General features: G+C 37.7%; 2 protein-coding genes and 1 long non-coding RNA gene across 7 annotated transcripts in view; 1 reads left to right on the top strand and 2 right to left on the bottom strand.

The window, feature by feature from the left end:
• Window positions 1-1,684, top strand: part of LOC117431964 (serine/threonine-protein kinase BRSK2-like) — a 213,987-nt gene extending 212,303 nt beyond the window's left edge. Inside the window, exon 20 of the mRNA XM_059001922.1 lies at window positions 1,597-1,684. Within this exon, the coding sequence (XP_058857905.1) occupies window positions 1,597-1,604 (8 nt within the window). The 3' untranslated portion in view covers window positions 1,605-1,684. The remainder of the gene's footprint in view (window positions 1-1,596) is intronic.
• Window positions 1,655-11,790, bottom strand: LOC131701826 (uncharacterized). Its single transcript, XR_009309039.1, has 3 exons — window positions 11,683-11,790; window positions 9,331-9,436; window positions 1,655-1,768 (listed from the first exon to the last, which is right to left on the bottom strand). It is a non-coding gene; the product is annotated as an uncharacterized LOC131701826 (long non-coding RNA).
• A 7,126-nt stretch (window positions 11,791-18,916) lies between these two features.
• The window catches only part of LOC117432290 (MOB kinase activator 2-like), an 85,222-nt gene continuing 81,877 nt past the window's right edge, over window positions 18,917-22,261 (bottom strand). For all 5 annotated transcript variants that reach the window (XM_034053980.3, XM_034053979.3, XM_034053978.3 and 2 more), the window contains exons 4-5: window positions 21,241-21,365; window positions 18,917-20,639 (exon numbers count right to left, since the gene is read on the bottom strand). In XM_034053980.3, the coding sequence (XP_033909871.1) occupies window positions 20,371-20,639; window positions 21,241-21,365 (394 nt within the window). In that variant the 3' untranslated portion in view covers window positions 18,917-20,370. The remainder of the gene's footprint in view (window positions 20,640-21,240; window positions 21,366-22,261) is intronic.

The following is a 22,261-nucleotide window of genomic DNA, read 5'->3' as shown; positions in this document are numbered from 1 at the left end:
TTGCACAGAAAATAACCATACGCAACTTCAAAACACTCCATTACAATAGTGCTGCCTTCACCGTTCTAATTAAGCACTGGATTTGGTGGTATTTTTAAATCAAACACCTTAAAATAGTATTAAAGGGTTAGAGGTGTGAGAGCTGGGGGTGAACATCCTGTTAATGGAGTGATATTCCAGAGAAAAAAAAGAAATGGGAATAAAGAGAAAATGGAAATTAGATTAGGCAGGAAGATTACTATATACAATTCCTAATTGGTACACAAGAAAACAGTTGTCTGCTTGAATTTGTTTCTTATAGTTTTACCTTAGAGAACTGCCATAAAACAATTCTCAATGTATTTGCGCACACCTGTCCAGAAGCCTACAGCATAGATGTGTTTGGGTGCAGCCAGGTCAGGACATAGGCTCTCACACCCTCATCAATCCTGCAGGTCTTGACTGGAGGGAGGTGAATGGAGAACATCATCAAAACATAGTCCTACAGTTAAACAGGGTTGGGCTTAATTCCAATTCCTTTTTAAAATCAATTATCAATTCCATTTCTAATTCCAATTCCAGTTCCTTTGAAGGAATTGGAAGTGATTATAATGTCCTGGGAATTGGAAGTGGGAATTGATTTCAAAATGGAATTGAAAAAACAGGAATTGACCCCAACCCTGGTTCTGAACCTTGGTGGTCAACAGTTCAGGACTGATGAGTGCTTGTGTGCTGACCTGCCCGAGGGTGCGTCCAAACACTGTGTGCACTGCATGCATCCCAGGGTGGGACACGTGCATACAGACGGCAGGAGAGTGTATTGAGTAACAATAATCATATTCTGTGCGCGGAGCCTCGTAGCGTTTACAACATATACTTCAGACATACAAGATACTGCTGTATAAAAACACCAGGGCTGGACATCAAATCTTGCGTTGATTTCATATGTGATTATAGTGCCAACATCAAATGTGCAGCACTGTAGTGGGTGAATGTTAAAATGAATGTATAGTTTTATATAAAGAAGAAAAACAACTATAAATACAAAGCCAAGTGCACTTTTGTATTGAAAGTGTACGTTTTTTTTGGTGCACGACCCTTCATACAAATGGTTTAAATGTTAAATATAGATTTACAGCTTTTCTCAAAACTGATGACGTGGATGTCCTCTCAAGACAGTGCTGTAGCTATAAAAGCATTGAAGTCGTTTCCAAACTGAATTCTGAATCCACCAGATACCAAACCAATGGATTATTTTGCCTGAAAACAGTTAGGACTTCATCATTAACCACTCCACGTCCAACACCTCAAGTCTACCACTGATATTGTCTGTTTTTGACACTGCATGCTAATGCATATTAGCTTGTACAAAACTGAGCAAATACTGGAATGTCATTCTTATTGTTTTGTCCTCTGCAGAAATGTGCCAAAAAGGTTGGAAACTAAGGGTTTTTCTTATAAAATACTGCCAACTTTGAAGATTGCATTATTTACGTTGATGCTGAAATAAGAGAGCTAAACTAACAATGTATCCATTGTTTGTGTGTTGTTGTCCACTTGCATGTATGCCCATGGTGTAAATACAGAATCCTGACTCTACACCCTTTATATTTGCAGCCTGCTGAGCACCTGTTCTCAATTGTCAGAGGTCAATGGGATTTAGTGATGAAGGTTTATAAATGCTCTACTCACCTGTGGTTATCGAGGGTCGTTCCAGTCCAGGCCTCCGCAGTTTCACCTCAACCAGCAAGTGGCTACCAAGACACAGCCTTCCAGAAATCGGCCAGTCCTGAAATTAAAAAGTAAATAATATATTTAAAAAAATGACAATGGATTTGGTCTAGCTACCAAGATAGAGCTTTCATTTCTCACACAAAAAAAACACATTTAAGCAAAATAACTCCCTCAAGGGCTTGTCCTGGTTAAGAAAAAAAATAAAAAATTGTAAAGAATTTAGAACCCATTCTGATAACCTCAAGTATGTTAAAAAAACGAACTGCCCATACTAACATAACTGGATGCATGTATCGTTCATGATATTACTGTTCTGGTTGAAGAGAGGCCCTGCTGTTCATATAAACAATTAGAATTACCCACGAAAAGCTTTCATTTTTTTTTTTTTTTTTTTAAACAACAATATACAGTGGTTTGCAGAAGTATTCACCCCCTACCAATAATGTCACATTTTGTTGAATTACAAATAATGTATGCACAGTTTCTCAAACAAACTTTTTTTGTTCAAAACTGTAGTATTAAACTGAACAGTTATATGAGGAGGAGGTTAAATGTCAGCAAAACTTGCAAAGAAAATGTACAAAATGAAATTTACTGGTTGCATAAGTATTCAGCCCCTTAAGTCAGTACTTGGTAGAAGCACCTTTTGCAGCAATTACTGCTATGAGTCTTTTTGGATAGGTCTCTACTAGCTTTGCACAGTAGAATGGTGACATTTTTGCCCATTCTTCACAGGAAAATTGCTCCAGTTCTGATAAGTTTGTTGGGGATCATCGATGGACTGCAATCTTCAAGTCTCGCCATAAATGTTCGATTGGATTCAAGTCAGGACTTTGATTGGGCCACTCAAGAACATTAATTCTCTTCTTGTTCAGCCACTCCAGTGTGGCTTTGGCTTTGTGCTTCAGGTTATTGTCCTGCTGAAATGTGAATTTCCTCCCCAGTTTCAGAGTCTTGGCTGACTCAAACAGGTTTTCCTCAAGGATTCACCTGTACTTTGCACCATCCATTCTCCTCTCTATCCTGACAAGCTTCCTAGTCCCTGCTGAAAAGAAGTATCCTCATAACATGATGCTGCCATCACCATGCTTGACAGCTGGTGTTGACTGGGTGATGTGCAGTGTTGGGCTTGCGCCAGATGTAACACTTGGAATTTTAAATTTTAGTTTCGTCTGACCACAAAACCTTTTTCCACGTGTTTGCAATATCATCTACATGCTTTTTCGCAAACTCCATACATGCTTTAAGATGAGGCTTTTGGAGTAATGGCTTATTTCTTGCCACCCGTCCATACAGGTCAGCTTTGTGTAGGGACCGACTTATTGTTGATGTGTGAACACTGACTCCCATCGCAGACACAGAACTTTGCAGATCTCTCAAGGTCATTGTTGGCTTCAGAGTGACATCCCAAACCAGTTTACTGCTTGCCCGGCTGCTCAGTTTGGGAGGGCGACCTGATCTGGGTAGTGTCTGGGTGGTATGATGCATCTTCCAGTTCTTAATAAGGGACTTCACTGTGCTGAGAGGGATAATCATCGCCTTTTGAAATTTTCTTGTACTCTTCTCCTGCTCTGTGCCTCTCTGCCACTTTATCCCTGACTTGTTTTGAAAGTTCCTTGGTCTTCATTGTTGCTTTGTTGGATCACTATGTGAGCTGCAGCTTGAAAGTCTTTATATACCTAAGGGAAATTATCTACAAGTTAAACCACTTTGAGTACACAGGCTTAAACCATTTCACTCATTTTGTGACCTTTCAAACAAATCATTTGCACCTGAACTGATTTAGGGCTGCATTAGCAAAGGGATTGAATACTTATGCAACTGAGATTAATCTGTTTTTCTCTGTACATCTTACTTATTTATATTCTATATGAATTTTTTAACTTTATCAATGTGGAGTAATTTGTGTAGATTCTACATGTAAAGTCTAATTTGAAAGCGTCATGGAGTACGCTCAGGTGCCAACAAAATGTGAAAACTTTGCAGAGGGTGAATACTTCTGCAAACCACTGTAAGTAATTATATATACTAAGCACATCTAAAAAACATTTAAATTGTATACAACCATCGTTTTACCATACAAGAGCCTTCAGCCTAATAAATCAACGAGGCTGCACATTGTTCTACCGTGGGGAAGGGTTCCCACTCCTAAACAAGTCTCTGCACTATATAGACCTGGTTGAAAGTCCCTTAGAATCACATGGGTATTAGGGGCTCCTAAGTACAGAATTAGTGCGGGTCTGGAAGAAAATGCATCTCGACAATGGCCAGTTTCAAATAAACACTCATTCATTATTATTTTTTTTATCCAGGTGAGTACCCATTGAGACCATAGCCTCAACTATTGCCCCAGTATTAGAAAGGTTGTGTCCTTATCCTCAGTACAGTACCTGTCAGATGGTACAATCCTCTTTGCCCCCTCACTACTGTAATAGTACACTGAGGGGGCACTGTATCTGACTAAATGTTATGGTCTTGATTGGCTACTGTGTATGATGTGTAATACGATTAAATGCTGTATGAGATTATATGAAACGTATATGAAATGATGTATTCATATGGGAGTATGTACTCATATCAACTATAATTCACATATCCATTCAAAACAAAGTAGTTGTTTAGTGCTTTTGGTCATGTATCAGGATACACAGTCTCTATTACTGTATGATATAAATGAAGTATCAAGACTCATTGACACACAATGAATTGCTGCAGTCACCAGTTACTTTCAACCCCAGTTTGACCAATCACTACTTTACCAAAGATAGTGGTTCCCCGGTTGCAGCTGCAGACTAGGACTCTAGACTAGTCATCCACCAGCTATCATTGCCCTTTCAAACTACAATACAGTAAATCTTTATTCCTGCTCATTTCCTGAATGACTGGTTGAGATGTATTTTTTATAGCCCCCCAAAATGGCATTTTGCAATGTTAACTACAGAACAGGTAAAATATGTTCAGCTGTCATGTGATACCTTGGGATATATTTTACCATGCTTCTACACAGTCTTGTTTTGTTACTTTACACCCACCCCAATCCAACCTTGCTCGACTGGATTAGATTTAAGAATATGAGGAATGTTACAAACAAGTGAAGGCAGTTCATCCTGTCAATGTCTGCCTTGGTTACTAGCAGCTGATTGATCCACGAAGTACATCCTCACGTTTCTTTAAGGATCCCTATGGTTCAGCAGAAACAGCATAGTCACACATTCCAGACACTCACTACTCTTCCTACCCTCCTGGTCCTGGTCTCTGTTTAGGACTACAAATAGTGACTATAATTAACTTTGTTGACTCCTTTTATGATTTGTAATACTCTGAACATGTTTTCCCTAAACTTTCTATGTTCCAGGCTGAATTTGTTTCCATCAGCACTTTATCAAAATCAACCTTAAGTGATGGCTACTCATTATTATTATTATTACTATGTTTCTTAGCAGACGCCCTTATGCAGGACGACTTACAATTGTTACAAAATATCACTGTACAAAGTATTGCATTATAAAATATCACATTACAGAATATCATAATACAGATAAGAGCAGTTATGAAAGAACAATGAGATCAAATTCAAGTAAGAGCAAAACAAAGAACACAGTAAAATATAAGAGCGAGTTTGACTAAGAGCAGTTAAAACTTCTAGTAAATATTTGCTTATATGAGTAAAGTCCAGTAAGAACATGTAGTAATTATGATAAATGGATGAGAATTATTTCAAATAAGTGCAATTACAAAAAATGTGAGTACGGGTTACCTATAAGAGGAAAATCAAATGCAAGATACAGTAAGTAGGTATACTCAGGGCAATACTATTGGAATAAATAGATGTAAAGACTTATGGGAAATAACCTTGAAATATGAATATAATGGAAAGAAACAAACATTATGATGATGAAAAGAATATAAATGTTACAAACACTTTAAAAACGACACCATCTGAGCCATGTAATTCTGTATACTGGGAGCAATGCAACATTGGGTTAAGCAAATAGTATTTTCTTATTTAAAAAGCTTGGTACATTTTTGTCAAACAGCAGCACCATATAAAACCTCCCATTACACACAATCACAAACTGAATGACAGCCAGCAATAGCAGCTTCATAATCAAACCACTGTGACTGACACAATTTGTGAACAATGAACTGCAATTTATAAAGCTGGCATACTTAAAAATAACACTACTGTATGTGCAAAACTTAAAAAATGGGTTAAACTGACCTTTGTTACAGAATATTGTACTGATCTATTTGGCCCCCCACTTTTTCAAATATATTAGAAAGTCAACAGGGTTGGAAATAAGACTGCATAGCGGTTTCACCCATTCCAGGTTTTAATAGAAGCTTGATTAGCCATAGTTTGTATGTAACTTGATCAGGTGTATCTTATTAAACTCACCAGGAATGGATCAAACTGCTATACAATGGGAGTCTTATTTCTATCCCTGGTCAACACCAAACATTGCTTTATTAAGAATCCAACTTGTTAAGCTTTGGAGGGGACCATTCACTACATCCAGCCTACATGAGAGGAATTTGGTTTCTACACCGAATAGAGCACGTAGGGAATTCCATCAAAGGGAACAGAAGCCTAAGGGGTTGATCGGATCAATACGTATCCCGCTGGGATAAAGCACAGTAGCATTGTTGTAAAGCACTGGGAATCACTCTGGACTGCACCATGGACAGGTGGTTGATGAAATTCAGGGTAATTCTGTAAAATGCTCTTATCCCAGCGCAGTAGAGATGGATCAAATCCACTCCCAAGTACTTCTACAAAAATAACAAAGCTAAATCAGGGGCTAAAGTGCTCCTCCCTGCAGCCCAACACAACTGTAAAGTGCACGACACAAACACTGTCGCAACTAAGGGTTTGAAATGACTTCTGGTTTCCTTTTTGTTTATAATACAATAAACCTAAATACTAAACAGATTGATACATTCAATGGAAGCCTGGCTGTGGTTCTGAGAGACTCAAGGACAACCCCTCCTTCTAATCCCCCTATCCTCATCACCTAATTCCCCCAGTCTCCTTGTGCTATTTATACATGCAGATCCTAGCTTTCCTTTGTTTCTTGCACCCTCCACCTCCCACTCTATCCCGTCAAGATGAGCTTTGCTCCTTAGCTTTGGGGGTACAGACCAAATCTCAGAGGGAAGGAGAATCAAAGGCAAAGTGTCTGTGCCACGTGCAAGACTCACATTTCAGTCGGTTATCCTTATTTTGTCTACTTGATTACAACTGATCTATGTTTAATGGTGTTAAACAATAAACCTTAAATGCGTTTCTTTGTCCCTGCGCCTCTTTGAAATATAAAAAGCCATAATGTTCCTTAATAAATAGATCTAGGAAGATGTTTTCCATTTGAATAATTCAAGCAACAATATCATAATGACTTGAATCTGCTGAAACTTGCTTCAACTCACAGCTGACAGACAATGCTGACTTGTGTTTCCTGGCATTTATAACTCCATGTCCTGCTTGTGAACGGTCGTGTTGATTAAAGTGGCCATTTGCCAGCTGTGTGGCATTGCACAGGGTTATTATGGAAAATAAGCACCTTTCACCCACCTCAAATCTTACAATACATTGCAAGATTTCCTCTGCAAAATTTGCAGGATGTATCCATACACTAAAGTCATGGGGAGACAGGTAACAATGTTCCACTGTGTATCTTATGATCAAATGTTAAAAATGTGATTGATTTCTCTGAAGACCCCCACAATTGCCAGTAAAAGCAAACTTTCACCAGCCCATATTCAGCACTGCACCACAACAGAGGGAAAAAGCATCACAGGATGCCACATGGAGTGTCAATAGAGTGCTGCTGCTTTTCTGAGCCACATAGACAGCCATTCACATAGAGAGCCATGTGATCTGGTGAAAAACAAAAACTCCAATAATTGTGTCAAAGAGAACTACAAAGTGACTGATGCAGTCAGCCATAAAAAAGCATATTATTCTTAATGGTCACATTTGCGTTGCTCTCTTGGCCTTTTTGAAAGCCATTATGTTTAAATTATATGAACAAACCACCACACTTCTTAAACTGCTATAGACTCCAACTGAATACAATCAAGTGGTTGTAAGATGTTGAGCCGCATCTCACAGGGCTGGATTAGGAAACAATCTAAAAATAAAATACAAAGCAAATTGAAGCATGAACAAACCTAATTAAAACCGTATTGTATTCAGTCAGCCATTCACTGCATGCATGTATAATTATGTATCATTACATTTGCAGAAATACAGTAACTTCTCCTGCTTCAAAACCCAAGGACCAAACTATGAAAGCACTAACAAGCCTCTCTATTATATGTACATGTCATCATTTGAATTTCTTCAGAGGAATCGTGCCTTGGCAAAGTTGAGAGGAGCCTATTACTGTGCACACCCCCCCCCCCCCCCCTTTTCGAACGTAAGCCTTCATCAATTCAAATTAAAAACATAAAAAACGTATAAGCCTGATGTAAACTAGCATGTGCATTTCCAGCATTCGAAGTTCTGCTCTTAGTCCTTTTGATTTGGCTTAAGTTCCACTGCCATCTAGTGGTCACGTTGTGAGAGAGGGAGAGAGAGATACACACACACACACACACACACCGTACAATTGTTTTATATGACTTTTGTGTATTATGTTGAAAAGTGGTTTAAATAATAAGCTAGTTAGCCTATATTTAAAAAAATATTGCCACTGTAGGTAGTGACAGTTAGAAGACCAGTGCACACACATAAAAAGTGTCCTCGTAATCTCGGACTACATTAATCTATAGGTTATACTGTATATGTATGATATCTACAGTTTATTGAATTATACCAAAATCCAGTGCTGAAGATCTTTAGCAATCTGGGAAAGGTTGGAGAAGATCATGAAAATGTGACAGACAGACAGGTGTCCATCAAGCTCCTTCAGTATACTGCATTCACAGTACCACTACTGTATAATTCTAAATGCTCAGCACAGAAATATGAACTAATCAATCAATCAATCAATCAATGCACACAGTAATGAAGTGGCCACTTCATTAAAAACATCCCTGTACTGTGTACTATAACACAACAACATACAAAAATGGTGCCTACATTGTACATTTTACAGACCCACAAACACCCCCTTTTTTATAAGCCAAACATTGTCTCAGTGCACCGAATCACACTGTAGACCTTTGAACCACAGCACGACACTGCAATTTAACACTCATTCTCCTTGTAAACTCTTAAGGAAATATAAAACTCAGCATGGGCAAGCCTACTGTCTTTTTTAAGTAACTTCAAATGCATCACAAATAAAAATGCAATTCCAAATAGTAAACATAGCACAAGGTGTATTAGAAATGAGAAGTAAGGGAGCAATTTCTGTCCAAGTGTACATCAAAGATGAATTAAAGTCTCTCACAAGATATAGCCTGTATGGCCCACACGACATTCTAAGTGACCTGCTGCAATCCAGGCTCATGAGCATTTCAGCAGACAATCACAGTGCAGCGAGGCCTTCCATGAAAAGTATCCAACCAAGTCAAACCCATGTATCATGACTGTGTGTGTTCCTGTCTGCCAGGGCTGTCTATTCTGTTCCCTCATGCTCTGCTCTATTTCAATGGGATGTAAATGTTTACCTGCATGTGGGTCATTGTAAAAAGTCCTTGCTTGTGTCCAGGTTGATGTCAGTATTCCAGATTGCACCTCTGCTGTCATTCTCTTAAAGGCAGTGATCTCAGCACCCTGTGTAGATTAACCCAGATACAGAGTGTTAGACATTGGGAGCTAGAATTTCATCACATGTATGTGGGGACAGTGGATGCAGAAACAGAGAACTCTAACAGATTCTCCAGGTATGAAAATAACTCCCATTGCATAGCAGTTTGAGACACCTCAGGTTTTATTTATTGTGAGCTTTAAGTAATTGAAGCTGGCAAAGGGAGTCCATACATTTTACAGTACTTGTTGCGCTTTTCTATGTGTTATATTGGTCTAAAAGGTGCAGTTTTGAAAGAAACACATGTTATCTTATATATTTTTTTATTATAAAACATGACATCTGGCACTACGACTAGGTTAAATAAATCTCTGTTTGCAAGCCATGCTTTCAGAATGTGCTGTACTTTCTTCTTTATTTCACCTGCAGGGTGAAATTGTCATTGCCCCTTAAATGACTTATTTCATCTCATTAACCAACCAGCTGATTCCTCTCTCTCTCTATATATATTATTCAAAACAAGACATGCATATTTACCAGATCATTGTGTATTTTACTCTTTTACATTCAACTATAACTAACATTGGGAATATATAATGAAAATATGAAGTCAATAGACTAAAAAATCCTAGAATGATTTATCACTGAACAGGCAGGTACAATATGGCTCTTCATTCAAGAATCACACTTTTTGCATATGAACCTTTTCAACTCCTTTGATGCACATGAACTACAGACAGCTTTCCTGTACTAGATGCATGTTGTCTTATTACCATTGCAAGAAATGCTTAGTCAGAATCACAAAATATCACCATCACCTGAATCACATACAAATATAATAACTGCATTCAAAGGTAAATGCCATTTTCAAATACCATTCAAAGGCAAGAATTATGAGGGTGTGTGTTACTTCCAAAAAATAGATAAAGTGTAACCTCATATACAACTGTAAGCTAAAGAAAAAATTGACAAAGTTTGATTTAATAGCATGTTTTGTGAATTTAATGAATAGAAACTAATGTAAGTGGAAAACAGTAAGAATGATGGAATTATTGTGTTAGTTACTATTAAACTACAGGACAGGTTCTGAGCAAAAATGTACAGTATACAATGTTACTGTAACAGTTAAACTCCTATGCAATGGGAGTCTAATTTCCATCCCCTGATCGGAGTTACAGTACAGCAGGCTCCAGAACATTACAACACTGCCATGTAAAAATACAGTACTTTATTGCTGATCTTATTTTTAATGCTGTTTTATTTATTAGAAATATTATAAACGCTGTTATCAAAGCTAACTATTCTTTTCACTTATTTCCTTAAAAATAAAGTATATATTTTAAATATATTAACCTATATTTAAAAAAAAATGATACCGGGGGTGTACTTAAAATCAGTTTGTTCCGTTAGTAATTGTCCATTAATCTTGAATACACAGCAGGTCTTTAAGAAGGTCTGGGTTTTAATCAGTCTCGTGTCATAAATGAAGTTTGGTGATCTCATCTTAGCCCCCAAGCGTACATTAGTCTATATAACACAACCACCACACAATGATGCAGGCACGACTGGCAGTCCAAGACTGGCGTTCAGGACAGAATTGAGGTGCGCTTTTAGACCAATAAGGGGAAGTTTACAGGGCACCTGTCTGTCCTTACCGTGCCTCACTATAGCAAGTGCCACTATAACTCACCCTTCATCAGCACCAAAACGAAATTATGACATATTATTTATTATTTTATTGTACAACTTTCACATGTGTATATATATATATATATATATATATATATATATATATATATATATATATATATATATATATATACTACCCCCCTATTAAATAAATTAGCATACTACTTATATAGTTCTAGCCACACCTGTTATACTGATATACACTGTAAATCGGTAACACACACAATACCGCAGCGTTAATTTCATTGTTACACTTTAAGAAAGAGAAAAACAGATGTAATGGCAAAGCATGGAAAATGTAATGCGCATTTTCAAACAATTCTTTTTTTTCGAAAACGTATACTTGTAATAACTCACATTTTACGTTGGATGAAAAAGCCTTCATTGTTTCATATTTTTATATCATTTACGTATTTATTGACATCCTATTTACAGTCATTTTTAATAATTCCAAGACAAGTTCTACTAGGGTATTGAAACTGCTTACACAAGAGTTCCTTTATTTTATGTTTTATTTAACTGCGGCATACACATGCAATATAAAACGATTGTTTAGTCGACACCATGGTGTATATATGCTTACCTTATGCAGTATTATCAGGTGTTTTTATTTTATTTACAATTTTTTGTTGTTGTTTTTGTTGAGGCGTCGACCGTACTCTCCCGACACGTAGGAAAACATTGTCGACTGTGTTCCTGCAGTTAAACGAACACACCTGTGTAGAATAATGTCAAACTCATAACCCACCAGAATAGAAAAAACGTTTGCCGGTAATACTACTACGACTGATAATAATAAAGATTTATTTGAGGTTTGCTAGTTAGTAGGATGCATGTCCACATTAGGCAATAAAAGGTTTTTTTTTTTTTTTTTGAGATTTCGCATTTAGATCATTTTTTGTTCAGATTGTAGCGGTAAAATAAATACAAAAATGGACACTGCCTCAGACCATTACAAGATAGAATTGTAACATTCTGAGTAATGGAGTTTTAATTATTAGAACACTGGATAGGTTTTTTTTAAACTTTTAATAGTGTCAAACATAATTCACTACCATGTATGTAATTTTCTTACGCCACCATACAGTTAAAATGTCTTGTATGTGCTATGCTGTAGACTTCAATTAATCTGTGATGTACAATGTGACAGGTTATTGCTTCCTTATGTATGCGTAATATATTGTGTGTGTCTGTGAATCCGGATTGTAAAATTTGAATCACTGCCTTACAGAACTCGTGCTGTGAGATCTGTAGGGTTGAAGCCTGTGTTCTTTATTATTGATGTGGGTATTTGTGAGGTTTAACCCTGCTTGTTAAGTCTTACAAGCGCAATTCACACCAGGTAGTAGGCCTATTTAATAACACCTGTATACTACATTATTATAATAATGCATTGGTTATTGTAAGTATTGTGACTAGGATGAAGGTGTTGCTGGCAGTAACTATCAGCATGGTTCTGGTGTTGCATTGATCTTGCACTCATAACAGTACAGGATATCTGTCAAATTTCACACTGTGTGAAAACAGGCGCTTTCATCATGCTGGTACAGTGGACTATCCTCTTAGAAAGAAGTGTTCCTGGACATTCTATACAAAGTAGAATTATAAGGTCTTTCTATAGAACCCTTGTTTAGTTTCTATAAAGAACCATTCCTATAGACAAAAAAACATTATGAGTCTATAGAATTCAAATTGTAATAAATAAGGCTGTAAAGGTTTGTAAATCCTAATCAGCAAGCTATACTAAATGTTGGATGAGGATTTTACATTGATTATCACATTTTTCCAACGAGTTTAATAATTGGTATTATCTAGAAGACGCATGGCAAATCATAGCAATTTAATACAGTTTGTGTAAATTATTGTAAACAAAAACAAAAAGAGGACTATACAGTGCCTTGCGAAAGTATTCGGCCCCCTTGAACTTTGCGACCTTTTGCCACATTTCAGGCTTCAAACATAAAGATATGAAACTGTAATTTTTTGTGAAGAATCAACAACAAGTGGGACACAATCATGAAGTGGAACGAAATTTATTGGATATTTCAAACTTTTTTAACAAATAAAAAACTGAAAAATTGGGCGTGCAAAATTATTCAGCCCCCTTAAGTTAATACTTTGTAGCGCCACCTTTTGCTGCGATTACAGCTGTAAGTCGCTTGGGGTATGTCTCTATCAGTTTTGCACATCGAGAGACTGAAATTTTTGCCCATTCCTCCTTGCAAAACAGCTCGAGCTCAGTGAGGTTGGATGGAGAGCATTTGTGAACAGCAGTTTTCAGTTCTTTCCACAGATTCTCGATTAGATTCAGGTCTGGACTTTGACTTGGCCATTCTAACACCTGGATATGTTTATTTGTGAACCATTCCATTGTAGATTTTGCTTTATGTTTTGGATCATTGTCTTGTTGGAAGACAAATCTCCGTCCCAGTCTCAGGTCTTTTGCAGACTCCATCAGGTTTTCTTCCAGAATGGTCCTGTATTTGGCTCCATCCATCTTCCCATCAATTTTAACCATCTTCCCTGTCCCTGCTGAAGAAAAGCAGGCCCAAACCATGATGCTGCCACCACCATGTTTGACAGTGGGGATGGTGTGTTCAGGGTGATGAGCTGTGTTGCTTTTACGCCAAACATAACGTTTTGCATTGTTGCCAGAAAGTTCGATTTTGGTTTCATCTGACCAGAGCACCTTCTTCCACATGTTTGGTGTGTCTCCCAGGTGGCTTGTGGCAAACTGTAAACGACACTTTTTATGGATATCTTTAAGAAATGGCTTTCTTCTTGCCACTCTTCCATAAAGGCCAGATTTGTGCAGTATACGACTGATTGTTGTCCTATGGACAGAGTCTCCCACCTCAGCTGTAGATCTCTGCAGTTCATCCAGAGTGATCATGGGCCTCTTGGCTGCATCTCTGATCAGTCTTCTCCTTGTATGAGCTGAAAGTTTAGAGGGACGGCCAGGTCTTGGTAGATTTGCAGTGGTCTGATACTCCTTCCATTTCAATATTATCGCTTGCACAGTGCTCCTTGGGATGTTTAAAGCTTGGGAAATCTTTTTGTATCCAAATCCGGCTTTAAACTTCTCCACAACAGTATCTCGGACCTGCCTGGTGTGTTCCTTGTTCTTCATGATGCTCTCTGCGCTTTAAACGGACCTCTGAGACTATCACAGTGCAGGTGCATTTATACGGAGACTTGATTACACACAGGTGGATTCTATTTATCATCATTAGTCATTTAGGTCAACATTGGATCATTCAGAGATCCTCACTGAACTTCTGGAGAGAGTTTGCTGCACTGAAAGTAAAGGGGCTGAATAATTTTGCACGCCCAATTTTTCAGTTTTTTATTTGTTAAAAAAGTTTGAAATATCCAATAAATTTCGTTCCACTTCATGATTGTGTCCCACTTGTTGTTGATTCTTCACAGAAAATTACAGTTTCATATCTTTATGTTTGAAGCCTGAAATGTGGCAAAAGGTCGCAAAGTTCAAGGGGGCCGAATACTTTCGCAAGGCACTGTACATATGAAATCAAGTCTCCCTTTGCATTGAAGATGTGTAGGTAGTGTAAATGATACACATCCATTGATATAGAAGGCTATAAATATGAAGCATCAGATTTGTAACCCTTAGCCAGAATCTTGTGCCATAACAATGGCTCTTTATAGAACCTACACTGAAAGGATTAAGGGTTAAATGGGAAGAGCAAAGGAGCCATGTGGTTCTAAGGGCCCTTTTAACTAGTTAGCCAGCCATGTGACTCTTCATAGTTTCAACTTCATATGTAATGCATGGATTAACACATTTCCTAAGTGGAAATAATGCCATCATGTATTGGAGTATTTTGCATTGGAAACATAAGAGGATGTCAATACTTGTGGGCACTGTTGGCTGCAACTGTAACAGAGCTGGTTGTAGAGGCTAATTGGCAGGTACTTCTGGATCAAGGACAAAGAAAGGTTTCCATTGTCCATTCTGAGAAAGGGTCACATAACACTTTAATCGGTGTTGTCCTAGCTCTCCGTGATAAGACAACATCTTAATGTCAATGACAGCGCTGTCATGTTTTCTGCTACCACTGGGTTGATGAGGATGCACTTTTGTAGGACAGAAAATCAGACAAGACATTGGGTCTATATCCCTTTTTTTTTTTTTTTTAATACATTTTTTATATTAATGAAGCCAAAAAGTGACCTCAAAAACTAAAAAATAAAATAAAATTAAAATAAAACACATTTGCAGAAAATAAAGTTGAATCTAACCCAAAGGACAAGTGTAATGTGTTCTTATGCAACAGAGAAAGAAAGATCTAAATGGCAAATTAAATCTACACTTCTAAAGAAAATAATAAATCATAATAATTAAAACACAAAGGAAAAAAAAAAAATCAATGAAATATCATATTTTTTGCTTGTCATTTTTGCCCAGCTTTACAAAACCCATGGTAACAAGTTTTGACTCCCAAACCAACCATGTTATTAATAACTGCATTGTGTGGCATTTTCTTTCTAGAAGTGGGTCTAGTAAAAAGGGATGGGACAGCTACCAGTACTTAATAAAATAACAAACTGAAGGAAATAAATAAAAATAAATTACCCCTTTAGTTTATATCAGTGGTACTCAAATAAATAAAGTCAGAATACTCAAAAATGCAAGGCTTTCTTTGCTATACAAGATGTGCAAAAAAATCAACTAATGCAGCCAAAACCACTTCAGGTGTCAGACTTATTTTGATTGTATATATTTCATCCTTTGTGTTTAAGACTGTTTAGTTGTAATTCCAATAGATATATTATTATTATTATTATTATTATTATTATTATTATTATTATTATATACTGTCACCAAGCTAAATCTGGATTTGTTTGCACATTCCTTGCCTTTGTATTTACTGTTGTTTACAATTCAATTTTGTGACTGCATTATCACCGGCACTGTGCAAAGACCTTAACTAACATGGTCAACTAAAAGTATTCAAAACTCACAAGATTACCCAGTTGTCAAACAACTGTGGCAATTTCTGATGCTACAACATGTGTGTGGGTTCTGATTATACCGTGTTATAGCTTGGTGGGTCTGGGATAAGAATTTCATTTTCATCTGACCTTTTTACAGTGTCTGTAGAGTCCTGCTGTACCACCTTTTACCGCTAGGTGGGGCTGGAACACTATGAAGGGAAGTACACACAGAGTGTGCTGGATCAAAATTCTGTTTAACCAAAATTTTAATGAAACATTTCCTAACCTCTTATTAGCTTAACAAGATTTTCACAACACATCCTTTCTTGTTTCACTGTGGAGTTTTTTTTATTCCAGGTTTTATTTTTACTTTTCATTCACTTGAAGCCTGTTTATCCTGTCACAACATTGTATGTAAGTCTGATGGTTCCCAATTGACTTAATACCCCCTCCTGGCCTATTACGTTTCCTATAAGCAGTGAATGTATGCATTTGAGAATGTTGTTAATATTCCAATGAGAGAGGTGCAGTATAGTCCTGCTTATTACACATTAACACTGACATTTTTTTAAACCTCCTCCCCCCCACCATGAACCAAAGCAGAACTTCAGCTCAGATCCCAAGCTGAAATACATCACCAGGTTAAAGCTACAGTTTTCTTATGGAGGGAAAATCAAGTAGCCACTGGGCAAGCTGGCTTGAGAGCACCTTTGAGACCCTGGGCGGCTGTTCTACCACAACTCATGAGCTTACAGTGCAGTAGTTCAGTTTAATGAATTAGTCATAAAGGACTGGTTGTGAGCCCAGTGAAGGAAACGTGCTGACATTTTCAAGATTCAATTTGAACCTCCCACCCAGTCATATGTTCAAAGAAAAGCTGCTGTATCCGGATTAGACTCAGCTCATATAAACTATAGGCTGCACTGGACACATTTACAGGGTTCTAGTATGAACACCCTTCCCTATCTAATTTGCACATATCGCAAGACTTCCCAACAGATTGCCACTTGATCTGAATGCATAGAAACTTTCCCATTTCCCCCTCTCACAGGACTGCCTAATAGGGAAATGTCATCAAAATCGGTAGGGTGCAATATTGTTTTCATCCCACAAGGGGGTGATCATATCCCAATCAGATACAGAACACCAAAGCAGGTGATTTGCACATTATTAGGTGGTGGAAGAAAGACAAAGGCACAGCCATTTTTGTACAATATCGGGTTCAGGTTTTTTAAACCAGCAAGCCCAGACGGTATTTACAGCAGATCTGTACACACCCTGGGTTCTTTTGAATAGTGACACTGTGTTGGGTGGGTTCACATAATTCAAATCTTCCTTCTATTTTTGAGTAGGCAATACAAATAAAAATGCATGTATTTAAGAAAAAATAATAATTTGAGACTGGGTTTGAGCATATATCTGGTATATGCAAAGTACTAAGTATGCAATAACTACTACATACAATTTCAATGCAATTACTTGGATAACACTTCATTGTATAGAACTGCAAGGATCTGTTGCAGAACTCTACAGAATGACTTGATCAGGACCCACCGAAAGAGCATTTGGGAGAGGCACTACACTACATATAACTTGGGCCTTTGCTTTTCTACCCACTGTGTACCACTGATATAAACTCGATAAAAAAATTTTTCAATTCAAAGAGAAATCTGAAGTCTCAATGGTTGCTACTTGTATTCAACTACAACACACCAACCTCCACTGCCTTCCTTTTTTTTAACACAGTATTTACAATGTATTACAATGCAACCGTCAAACACACAATAAACCAGTCTGAAACGATCAGTTGTTGAAGACCTTGCATTCAATCTCTCCTGCCAACTGAAAGACGCTAGATGGGTGAGCCAAGGCTTAAAAGAAATGGACAGTACCTGCATGATGAACGATAGTGGGATACTTCCTTCCTTAATATGCCTCACTCTATCAAACTAACCCTGTAACTAAGCAACAGCCTGTACTCTGATTTCTTATATGGTGAAGTAAAGACCTGTGCACCACCACGCATTCAATATTAAAGCACCTTTTTTTTTTTTTTTTTTTTTTTTTACAATTTGCAAAAATGTTTATAATATAATAACTTATATTGATTTCTATGCACTTGCTTTCCAAGAGTTGTTCAAACCCCAGCTGATGCAAGAGGCCCACAACTTTGTGTCAAACAAATAAGAGGCTTATTAAATTACCCCAGGTTTTATTGTGCTGTTGTCCGAACTAAAATGATAAAAACAGATCTACAGAAGTACTTGTTACAGGACAACAGCTATTCCGAATGTTCCAGATTCACCATCCACATTTAAACTGATAAATAGGTAGATTTGATTTCTGGGGATAATTAATTAAATAAATGGTTGGAGAAGTTGACATCGCTTTGGTGTAAAGTGGATGCTTGGGGTCTTTACTGCTTTACATTCTGACCAAATCCCAAAGCCAGGCTCCCATAAGCAGGCTGTCCACAAAACTGCACTTCTAATCATGAAGATCCACAATGGCTTGTTCAAGTCTATCTGCAGCTCAATAGCTGGTTTTGCAGCAACTTGGTTTATTTCTCAAGTAAAGCTATCAAAGTTTAAATTAACGAAAGGATTTATTTCTCATACTAAACCCCCTTGATGAGCATGTGAGTCTTTGACTGCTCTAGAAATTACATCCAAAACAAGCAGATTATTAAAACACACAGTTTTAATACTAGTCTCCTTTAAAGGTCTGCAGTAAACTTGAGTTGTATAGAGTTTGAGACTCCTAGAGAGGTGCACTGTATAGAGTGTATATATACACAAACACAAATAACATGATTTTAATCCCAAGTAGTTAAACAATTGATAATGAGAGACTGGAGGTTGCATTTATCTTTTATTAGATATTAGATTATAATTCACAGAGCGTAAAATATTAAACTGCTTTTAACTTATAATTAATTAAATACATAAAACATAAAAGCTAGAACTGAAAACCCTGCATATGTCAAAATAATAATAATACAAAAATATTCAACTGCACCTTTTCAGTATTCTCGTGTCAGGGCTCGGCAGGTAAGAACACAAGTGGTGAACTGCCACTACAGCAACTATCATATTGTGATGCAGCACTTGTGCTAGGGTCTTGACCAATCTTATTCACCCTGCTCTTTAAATAATCCACTTATTTTAAAAATAATTTACTATTATTATGTTTATTGTTATATAAAAAAAGCCATTTAAAAGTCCTGGGAGGGGTCTTCTTTTGCCAGCCAAAGTTCTGCATTAAATAAACCGGCACGGCAACCATGATTCATATTTTACTCTCTTCTCCCTCTTATTTTTTTTCCTGGTGTGTTCAATTAAATGTGTTCCTCCAGAGACCACACATCCCAATCTGCAAGTGCAGAGGTCTTTAACTTAGCCACAGTCTGCCACTCTAAACATAAAGCTAAGAATGGTCCTCAACCCTCCCGTTCAGTGAATCTCAACACTGGAACATGTACACATTTGCAGACAACGCTTTGTCTTTGTCCTATGCATGCTTCTTTTCTAAACAGTAGCTATGGTGAAGTAACATAAAAAAAACAGCGCCCTTTCTCTGCCAACCGCGCAGTCTTAAAAAGGGGCTTTAGCTTTTGAAATGGCTCTTCTATTTATTTATTTAACCCTGCCTCAACACACCATGTCCCTTACTGCTCATTGAAGCCAGGGCTCAACCACCTGCATTAAATGGGTTACCAGCTGATTTAACTGAATTACAAAAATAAAAAGCTGACTAAATGTTAAATTCACCTCAACAGGCTAGACTGAAACTCTCCCAGGTCCTGACTGGGAGACCTCTTTCAGACAGATGCATTCTTGAATACCACAGGCGAGAGGAGATAGTGTGAATCAACAGCAACATCCCAGGGGCTGTTAACTCACCCCCTCTCCATCTGTGGTATTAAGCAGAAGCCACTACAAATAAAAAGCTTTTTTTTTTTTTTTTTATAACATTACACAATAATACATTAAAAAGTGGCAGCACCACCATCCTAATCTGAGGCACAGAAAAGGGGTGAGAAAAGGAGAGTGAATGAATGTCCCAAAGTAAAAAAAAAAAAAAAAAAGAATAAAAAAAAAAAAAAGCGTGGTTCGTTCTAATGAAACGGCGGGCAGCAGGCTTGCCTTGGGAAAACTCACTCGCGTTTCCCTGCATGGGCCAAAGTCCTTTCTTACTCAGTCTTAGTTTAGATTTTTGTAATTTATTTTTCTTAAAAAGAGCTACTACTGTCCCATATCGTTGTCTTGTTTTTTATTCCTCGTCATAGCACCAGGAAGGGAGTGGGGAGGGTTCATCTCTCCTTCACGTGGTTCTGTGCGTCAGCTGAGCTGCTACAGAGGACCTCACTCAGGTCGTCCATGATGGAGGTCTCCTTGGGGTCCACCAAGTTGAATTCCCTTATAAATACGATGAAATGTGCGTAGAGTGTGTTTAAGTGTCCCTGCAGGTCCAGCGCCACCGTCTCCTTAAAGTGTGCCCAGTAGATGTGTGCCAAAACATGGAACAGGTATCTACAGATCTTCTTCACTAGCGACTCGAACGAGTTGGGGAACTCTTTCCCTGCAAGAAAAAAAAGGTTCAATAGCCAGCATCCAATAGAAATGACTGAGAAAAACATGAATCTGATGCATATTTGGCCAGCAGATGGCACTCGTGCCACAGGTGCTTGACTTGGTATAGTTGGGCCTGAAAACTTCTCCGGCGCCCTCATAAATTAATTGAATTATACTGTTAATTTACACGAAAGCAAAACAGACACTATGCGCAGCAGGACTCCCACCAGGGAATGTCTATAAATACTAAAGTCTCTCTGACACCTTGATCCTTCCAGACCCTGAAATAAAAGTTAGTTCCAGCGTCGAATCGAGCTGATTAATAGTTTAATTTGCTGTCTGTGATGTGTGAGTCAACCTAAAATGGCTCTAACAGCACTAAAAATGACTGGCAATGTGCCATGATTGGAAACTACATATATTGGTGAACTGCCTCTTGTGGTACTGCATTATAGGGTCCAGGGTTAATATAGTTTAATAAAACAAAATGTTATATTGTAACAAAGAAAGAACAGCAAGTGGTTTCTCCCAACAAGTTTTGTCCTTCATCAACCCGAATGTTTCAAAGTTCCCGAGCAGTAGGTAATGCCAGTCCATTGGCTACACACCATATTTTGTTGGAAAGATGTCGTCGTCTGTTACCAGCTTCTGCACCAAACTCATGACGAAGTCGACGTACTGTGGGGCGGTGCACTTGGTTTTCTTTCCCCTCTCATCGTTCCAGTAGTATTGTCTGTGGGAAGAAAGGGAAGTGAATACAAATACAGTTGGGGATGACCTGATGAGAAAGAGAATATCACAGCGAACCAGCACTTTTTATATTAAAGTTGCAGTGTTTTTATGCTTCATAACAGGGTGCTAGTATCACACAGTGTCAAGGGAAGCAGACTGGGTCGGTTTTCCCCGAAGCAAGAAACCATGACAAGGTTTTCATTATTAACTCCACACTCTGGGTGCAATGTGGCTAGAAGCTTTGTTGGTCTATGATGTCACTCCCCCAGGCCTGCAATATTGAAGATATAATGAATTCCTTGCGAGGTTTTTTTTTTTTTTTTTTTTTTTTAACTGTAAAAAAGTATAAAAGGATAAAGAATACATTATTTATCAACACAAGTCCAACAACAAGACATAGAAAGCAATGCAATTCTTGGATACATTCATGATTTTGTAGTCATAAGGTTAAGGTAGTGGAATTACTGCTAACCTGACTAGCAGGATTTATACCTGGAATTCTTTCAAACCATTTTCAAATTTAGCCTTTTTATAGTCGAAACCTATTGGACTAAACAAGATAGAAGTGCTGTTGCCCCATCAAATGGCAAGTCTGTTTGCACATGTTGACTGTGTTACAATAAGGATTTTGCTCCTTTCCCATAGTTATCTTTTAGCATCTAGTCTGTGGCTTTATTCGTTTTACGTGCAGTCAGTCTTACTTTTACACATACCACTGTATCTCTGTATGTCAAGGTCAAGGAGGCAAAGAGTCCCTCTGCAAACAAAGGGTACACACAGTTCCAGTGTCTCTTTCTCCATAACCCAGAACACACGATTCCCTCAGGAGACAGGTTCTCTTTAACCCAGCTTTAAAAGGGCATCGCTCAAAACAACAATAACCACTGTGCAGAAGGC

Source organism: Acipenser ruthenus, chromosome 27, assembly GCF_902713425.1.
Source record: "Acipenser ruthenus chromosome 27, fAciRut3.2 maternal haplotype, whole genome shotgun sequence".
NCBI classification, from domain to species: domain Eukaryota; kingdom Metazoa; phylum Chordata; class Actinopteri; order Acipenseriformes; family Acipenseridae; genus Acipenser; species Acipenser ruthenus.
The sequence above is the reverse complement of the archived record's forward strand: the minus strand, read 5'-3'. Positions and strand labels throughout refer to the sequence as shown.